The sequence below is a fragment of the Ylistrum balloti genome, unplaced genomic scaffold, assembly GCF_031769215.1.
Source record: "Ylistrum balloti isolate Yb309-2 unplaced genomic scaffold, AGI_CSIRO_Ybal_v1 Utg370190, whole genome shotgun sequence".
NCBI lineage: Eukaryota > Metazoa > Mollusca > Bivalvia > Pectinida > Pectinidae > Ylistrum > Ylistrum balloti.
Window position 1 is genome coordinate 678,689 of NW_026782170.1, and position 8,942 is coordinate 687,630.

At 35.2% G+C, this 8,942-nt stretch overlaps 1 protein-coding gene across 1 annotated transcript; it reads right to left on the reverse strand.

Moving 5' to 3' along the window:
- Positions 1 to 513: 513 nt before the first annotated feature.
- LOC132551290 (elongation of very long chain fatty acids protein 6-like) lies at positions 514 to 1,332 on the reverse strand. Its single transcript, XM_060215416.1, has one exon. The coding sequence runs from the start codon at positions 1,330 to 1,332 to the stop codon at positions 514 to 516; it is 819 nt and encodes a 272-aa protein (XP_060071399.1).
- Positions 1,333 to 8,942: the final 7,610 nt, after the last annotated feature.

Sequence of the window (8,942 nt, forward strand, 5' to 3'; positions counted from 1 at the left end):
GAAGAAAAATGCTATCATATACAGCAAATTTCTCCAAGCAATGCCCTCCCAGCGCCTTGAACTATTTGGTCTAAACAAGGTTTCTTGCACAGAGCAAAGCTTACAACAGGAGAAATGGATCGATATACATTAAAAAGATTATTTCAGGGATACGTTGCTTAAGAAAACAGAATTACTATTTCAAACAAGTTAACCTAGTGGGCAAATAATTACCATAAAAGCTACATGAAAAAAATTAAAACTGAACTCGATAGAAAAAATGCTTTACCCGGGCTTGTTTTTCTGCGTTACTAAGACTTCTGCCTCTTCCTTAGACCGTTTATTTGACTTAATGCTCTTCACTGCAAGGTAAACAATTATAAAAACGTTATCATTCTAATGCATGATGAAGATAAAAATAACTCTTTACAGACAAAAATCATGATCTGAATAATACTACAGAATGGTCCTGAAGCTGAAGATGTTTATCAGCATCGAAATGTCACAGGAGCGATGTTTGGTGGTACAAAGGGATCAGTTCCTTTTCTTTGGGTCCAAAGTATCAACATAGCTCATTCTGGGTTTTTCGGCGAGATAGTTTGTATAAAAGACACGGGCGAAGAGAACGAAATATGAAGCATACATAATCATTCCGTATGTGATTGCCCCATTGGACTTGCTACATTGTTTACCTCTTAAACTCAGCTCGTAGGCTAAACATGTGATAGCAAACCCAACCAGCATTTGGCTCAGTTGAAGAGTTGTAATCATCATGCTGATAAATCTGGGTATACGGAATTTCATGGCTCGCAATGCATAATAACTGTACATAATGGCATGCACAGCGTAGTTCATCCCTGAAAACCATCTACCAAATCCCGCGGCTAACGTGTACATGTACCAAACATAGAGTAAAACTGTAAAATGATGATACCAGTGTAAAAATATGAGTTGTTGCTTTCTAAGAATGATGAAAGCAGTGTCTCCTAGCTCGCATACTTTCGAAAGTGCAAATAAGAAACACCAGAATCCGGTCACACCCTGAAGATGGGACGGGACACACAGCGAATACTCCATTCCATGATCCCTTACGGAGGAAATCAATTCTGGGACAGTCCTAATTGCTCCAAATATACTAAATATACCCAGTATCGAACTCCAGGTGGCGAGGTAGGGTCTCAGATCGTACCGAGGGCGATTCTCCATCCATTTCTTCCCACAGAACACGACGACGACGTAGACGGTAGAATAAATAAAGCTGTCCGCCCAATGCCGCTTCATGTAGTCTTCATAGAAAGAGCCATTTACTTGTTGTTCAAACTGGAACACATACGAGTGATTGTACGTGGCCATTTCCTTCAACTTCTCCAATTAACTGGTGTTTGTCGCCTCGAATGTGATGGTATATCAAGTGATCAAGTGTCTTTGCCTAAACCAAAACGTTTGATTGGTTAGAAATATGAACTTGATCACACCGATAACCAATCAGACATGCCCGTGCAGGCCTATTCTGCGTAGGCAACACATTGCATTCATTAATTACCACTATGTTTAGTATTACGCCCCTGGAAAGACTTGTTACGACAGAAACTTACCAATAGTATAACCTACAAGTATTGGTGAAACACTGAACAAGATACACATTAGTGATTTACATCTTTTTGATACATCATATTCATACTTTTCGGTGTCCGATTAACATCTTTACCATTATGAAGTTTCCACGAACTTGCAACATCAATATCAGCGGGATTTGTATCCTAAAGAAGGACAATGAAAGCTCAATACAAAACAAAGGAATATGGAGGTGCAAGTCTGGACGAGGCGTAAACGCACAAATTGTGATCATTCTTTTTTTTCCCGAGTTTTAATCTCCCTTTTCATGGAGCTATGGAGAAATCTTAAGAAAAAAAAAACAGAAATAGTAAAGCAAGGCCATTTCTCAACTCTACTCATAACTTTGTACAGAATGAGGATAGTTTTTGCTGAATAGGTTGAATATACATCAACTAACACATACATAGTTTATAACACGACTTTCCATTCCAAAGTTTGGAAAATTTGAAGCAGACCTGTACTTGTCGATATCACCATATAGTATAAGCTCGGGTCTTCTTGTCCCATCCCATATGTGTGTAATATTGATTATTGAGTAAAATAGTGTTTAAACTAAATGTTGAATAAAAAGAGTCTCGCTGTGTTAACACGAGCTAGTAATCAGAAATAAGAAAAAAAACTTAATACAAAGTAATACAAATGTAACAACATTAATTGTGATCGTTATAGGGATATTGGATTAAAGGAGCAACAGACGTTATGATAAAGAGTATTCCCTCGGGTGTTCACATACATTTGTATATACATATACCAGACTGTTGTATTATGTCAGCATATAATTTATACAGTAATAATAATTAAATAAGAAAAGGCTCATGAAGGGAAAGACCCGGAGGGCCGTTCGTTCTGTTGCATGAAATGTAAATGTAGTTGGTCATGATAACATTTGGTTAAAGAAGTTGAAACACTAAACTGAGGTCGAGAGTTTATGATGCATTGATAAAATTGCAACATAAGCATTCTTTGACAGGTCATACTAGATCAAACATGTAGAGTGTTGGCCAGCACAACCTCTCACGTGCCGGATTCGACGCTCCCTTTCCGAAGCGGCTATCCGTGATTGTTTGTGTTTTTTTATGAAGCTTAGAAATGGGCCGGTCTTTGCTGTCACGTTCTTGTCCTTATGTAAGACACATGACTCTTATTGCTGTGGATAGCTTGCGACGGACCTCCCGTATGATGTTTTGTGATTTACCTACCAGCTCATACAAGAGTACCTAACCTCAAAATGACCCTGGCGGTTCGCGAGGCAGTTAACCCAGCAAACGGACAATCCTCGAAAGATGAAAATGGACTCTCTTTACTGTTAATAGACAATCAAATGCAACGAAGGCGTTGAGAACAGTCGTACTATCTATAGAATCGCCAGTACAGCTAATCACGGAGGTGGTAGATGATATCAATGTCCGATGGTTCAACTTTGTTTTTTCTAGTATCATAAACACTACAATAATCTGGTACAGACAACGATAGTGTAAGTCTCCCCATAAACTGATTTTATGCTTATAGAATTATTTGCAATAACAGCACTTGCATGTATTCTGGTGTCAGTTTGTCCGGGAATATTCATGCCATGATATGGTAATAGTGATGCTGCTCAATTCAGTTATATCGACTTCCACGTTGGATGTGAGATAATAATGTACAATACAGGTTTTCAAATCTAACAAGAAAAATAATTATCCTTATTGACTCCTAATACACTGGTCAGATGGTGATAGTGACCCCAAATATTTCTAGATTTGTTTCACATGCCGAGGTTTTGATTAAACTCCATTCGAAATCCTATTCTAGAAATGACGTGTTTATTGATCTGATCTTGATATGAATTAACTGTAATTTCAATGTAAAGCAGGGGCAAGATTACCGCCGTACAAATGATTCGTATGACTACGTCATGAAGTCCATCTCTATTGCTTTAATTACTTGTTAAGACTCTAAAAGTACAGATGGCGAATATTTACAATATTACATTTAACTGTATCACAAATGTGTAAAAATGTGGTTATCATATAAGTTTTAACAGTGTTTACTGTAAGAGTGGTTTGTAGAATAGTGTATGACAGACACAGGAGTCATTTCTTGTGCTGAGAATGAACAGGAGAAGGTTCTGTAACACTTACCTATAACAGGGTCGGATTTCTGTGATAAGTACCTGTAGGATAGTTTATTAGTAAGCAAAATAATTTCCTTAAGGGACTTGCGTAAAGGTGGTCAGGTTTGTGTTGTATAAAGATAATAGAGACTGCTTGTTCTGTGGTATTACCCCCAAACATGATTTATTAATTACCTACGGTACAACCCTACATGGTGAATGGTACCCTCGATCCATTCGTCATTGTTTGGCTATCGATCTTGTCCACTGTTCCTGACCCGGTCATTAATCGGCATGCTGAAAACACTACTTCCATATTTGGATATGTGAAATCGTTTGATGACTGACCATTGAAAGACCAGTAGAAGTGAATACTGACTACTTTTTTATTTTAAGCGAATATCATCCTCAAAATATTACAATATACTTCTGTTCTCGGGAATATTCTGTTGGCGAGTGACCATACAATACATTTTGATATTTGATACTAGGCAGGATGAGGCCAAGCATGTAAATGAATCTAGTAGCATCACATGGGTGTTTTGTCTACCTTGTACTTATCAGGGGTCTAAAGTGTTAAATCTACCAGGTGTCTTAAAAATCCAATTTAAATGAAAGAAATGTTGAAATATAAAAAGGAGTTTCACTAACCCCAAAATTCAATATCAGAGGAATCCAGCAAAAACAGCTTGCCTTCTGCTTCCTCCCGAAAATAGTAAAAATTGCAAATGACCACTTAAAACTATGACTGAGACGAATTTTCAATAATTGAACAATGGATCTTGGAGCCCACCATCGTTTGATCTTTGATTCTTTGATTTTTCCCTCTTGGTCTAAATTATGTGAAATATTAGAATTCCTCTCAAGAAAAAGCAATATTGATCTTGAACTGTCAAATAAAAGATAGTAGCATGTCAGTATTTTGTTTTTCTGACAGTCCCAAAATCAAAAGGGCACAACTAGGGACCAAGTGAAACCTACATATAAAATTGGAAAAATAGCCATCCAATACTTCTCAAGAAATAGCGATGACAAACATCCGTTGTCAAAATCCAAGTGGCCGCCTGTAGGACATTTTGTCCAATCTGACTCAAAATCAAAATTGCATACCTAAGGATCAGGGGAAATTACTCTCCCCCCTACTCAACGATAAAAAATGGCATGCGCACAACTATGCATGGTATTGTATATTTCTGTAGAGTTTTATTGAAGTTTATAAGTATGTACAAGATGCCTCTAATTAATACATCTTATTTGGTTACCATGGGAACCAAATGATATAAGATGATTTGAAAAATAGTATTATTGAAATTACCATTCTTCAAAACCTTTATAAATCCAATTAAAACCACTCAGAAGCCTTAAAGATTTGTCAAACTTTAAGCAGTGATAAATTACACCATTCAACCAAGCTTCATTAAAAATTGATCATGGATTGATGAGCTGTTGGCCACTTTACAACAAGAGGCCTAAGGGCCTCAACAGTCACCTGAGTGAACCCACAAACTAAATGTGTGGTATAGCAAAGAGAAAGTGAGAATTGCTGTTTGTATCGGGACAGACGTTTCACTTTAAGACCCTTCCATTAAAAAAGAGTGTTAGATTATACAGGTACCATATTAAGAAGATGATTTTTAAAAAATTTCAGTAACTTTGACCCTTTTTGGCCCCGCCCACCAGCCCCTGGGGGTCAGCCAGGGTCAATATATGCAAAACATCAAACTGTCATCCACTATCCTTACAAGTCTTGTCAAGGTTAATCTGTCTCCAATAGAAAATTACACTTCTGGTAAAGACCCTTCCATCCATATTTGATTCTTCCATATTTGAATATTGAGGAGATATCTAAAATTAAAGTCAATATGCCCATTATTTGCCCTGTCCCTCTGGCCCTTGAAGGTGGGGACTATATATTATACAATTTCCGTTAACATTTGGCCATGGAATGTTACTGCTACGTTTCATTGAAATTGGTTCGGTTTTCCAGAAGAAGCCAAAAATGTGAAAAGTTTAAGGTTGACACAGAACAGATGGATATCGCAATAGGTCACCAAAACACTATGTTTCAGGTGACCTAAAAAACCATGTAAAATGGCCTTGTTACCATGACAACAAAAAAATGTTTTAAAAAGTGCCAACCATTCTTTGATCTTCATTTATTCTTTAAAACATGAATCTTTTCAATTCCTTTTTCTTATTTTATATGAAATTTGAGAATTCTGAAGAAATAGCAACTATGATTTTCAACTGTCAAATAAAAGACGGCAGCAGATCAGTATCTTGTTTTCTGACAGTCCCAAAATTAAAAGAGCACAATGAACCAAGGGGTCCTAAGATATAAAATTTGAGACAAATCTATTCAGTACTTCTTCAGAAAAAGTGATAAAAAACCTTCAAAGTCGAAATCCAAGATGGCCATCAGTTAGCCATTTTTTTCTCCCCTTAGACTGAAAATTGAATGCACACAATTTGGGACAGAGGGGAACCTACATATGAAATTTGTTAAATTCATCCAATGCTTGGACAATACAGTCCAGGAATTAGCTAAAACAAACTTTCATTGTCAGAATCCAAGATGGCCACCTACCTATACGCCATTTTTTCTTCTGATCAGTCCAAAAATCAAATGGGCACAATTAGGGACCAAGGGAAACTACAAATGGAATTCGAGAAAGACACAAGTGCTTCTCCAGAAACATTAAAACAAACTACTACTAAGTCCAAGATAGCTGCCTCTTAGCCATGTTATTTTTCAAATCAGTCCCAGAATTTGACAATTCCGACTAAGGACCATTCGAAAAAAGGATACCCCGTACTAATGTTCAAATATAAGATGGCCGACTGTTGGCCATGTTGTTTCCCAGATCTGGAAATGGGGCAAAGCACAACTAGGAATCAAGGGGTCACTGCATATGAAATTTGATAAAGATTCATGAGAACTTCTCCAGAAATAGTGATAACAAACTAGTACTGTCAAAATCCAAGACACCAGGTAGCTTTCTTTCCGTGATATTGTTTTTCGGATCAGTCCAATGATTGGACAATCCAAAACTAGGTACCAAGAGGAGCCTACATAAAAAATTTGAAAAAGATCCATTCAGAGCTTCTTAAGAAATAGCAATAACATGGATTGTTTAAGTACAGAGCATGTCCACAGATGCAGAGCATGATGATGGGATGAAGAGAAACATTGTCTCTTTGATTGAGTGCTAAATCCAAAATGGCAACCATTAAAAACCTTCCAATCTTTCTCTCAATGTCTTTCAGTGTGATTTAGTTTAATAACATTACAAATGTCCCTAGTGAAATGTTATAATGTGTCTAGTACTGATTTTAATAACATGCTACCTGATACCCTACCTAGCTCTAGATAATACAATGCAACAAAATCATGTTTCAGATGTCAGAACTATGATAGTGCAGCTTATGTATTGCACACAGATACTAGATATATGTACGCTATTTATAGCCTATTAAATGGGTACCTTTCTCAAATTTTTGTAGGTGACCTTGATCAGTCTATGGCAGCTAATACTGTAAAGTTTCAGCAAAATTCCTAAACATATAACACTGCTTGAATGATGATGCAGATTATGATGTTGATGTAAAATTTTGACAATTTTTTAACTTTCATCATTCAATTCAATATTTTGAACTTTCCACTTTCAGTGAGTACCAACAATGCTTTTGATGACATTGAGAGGTACAGACAGATAGATTGGACAAAAACATGATACTCTTACTTTCAAAATATCAGAGCAAGACCGACATAAATGTTAATAGTACTTTATTTTGTGAACAAGTTTGTGGGAAAAACAAAACAAGCATCACTATACATTATTAAGTGTATATGTATACAACATAGATGTCACACCAACTTGGGTATACACCATATCCACATAAGTCGGAAACAATAACATCCTTGCATCACAGATAGGTTTCAGACTATTCTTTTGATTACCTTTATAAAAGGACTTTATCCAATTTTGATGGGATTTAATTTGTAAATTTACTATAAAATCAAATTAGAAATTAATCAACATGGAATTGTAATTGTTGATCACAACAATAAAACGTTGATAATTATTCTTCTTAACTAATTATATACAGGGTTTTGATGAGTCTAATTCCAAATACAGGATGTTTGAATTGTAATACATGTACAAATTTATTAAAAATTTCTTTTGGTTATGAATTCCAATCATAACTGATACACTTATGTGGTAATGATTTGAATGATATAAATAATGATGAAAACCATAATAACAAAAACATATATGTACGGAGCTACAATCTAGATACAATATATATATATATTCTGATGTATACAAACAGCACAAAGTCATCTAAACTCTACTTGGCCAAATATGTTATATCTAAGCAGTCACACATCACAACAGGTACAGAAAGCCATTTAGGAATGTTCCAGACATTATATACAACATCATTTACACCTACATAATCACAAGTCTTTGTTGGTGCACATGATAAGAATAAATGTATATAGTAAATAAACAATGTTTTTTTTGTAAGCAAATTTTACCGAAACCTAACTTTTATAATTCATGACACAAACGGTACCTTCTTAGTAAAAGATCATATTCATCAACAAGTAAAGTTTAAGTAATGGTATACCATGGTATATATGTTTAATGCTGGTTAGTTGTGATGAAATTTCAATATTATCAATTCACAAATAATCAGTCAAGAAGATAAAAGTCTGAAATACATTTCAACTCTTATAATTGAAAGCTCAAGAATATTTTTGCAATTCATCTTCTGTTTTAATTAAATTTGATGTTTTTTGGTACCTTGTTTATATTAAGTACTCTTTTTGTATTTCGACCAGAAAAGCAGATAAGATTTGTAAATAAACATACATATACATTTATATGGATTTAAAACTTGAAATGGATCTGAATTATGTGAAATCCATGTGGATGAACCTGGTGCAATGTCACAATGACCTGCATGTCAAATAATGGCAAAGTACATTTGTACAGCAAAGGTCAATGAAATGATTTTAAAAGTTCTATGAGTCAAGAGTAAAATTGCGAAGTTAAAAAGGGATTTCTCCATGTAATATTTCTACCAGTCATGCCATTAGACTTAAAAAATCCCAACTTATGTTGATGGTGAATATTATTATCAAGTTTGGCAAATGAAACTAACTATCATAATTTTACTTACTTTTTATTAATAATCATTTGCATTAAAATTAAATATACATCCCTGAAAATTTCTACACCTG

Coding starts and splice junctions, on each gene's coding strand:
- LOC132551290 (XM_060215416.1), bottom strand. CDS start 1,332: ATGGCCACGTACAATCACTCGTATGTGTTCCAGTTTGAACAACAAGTA.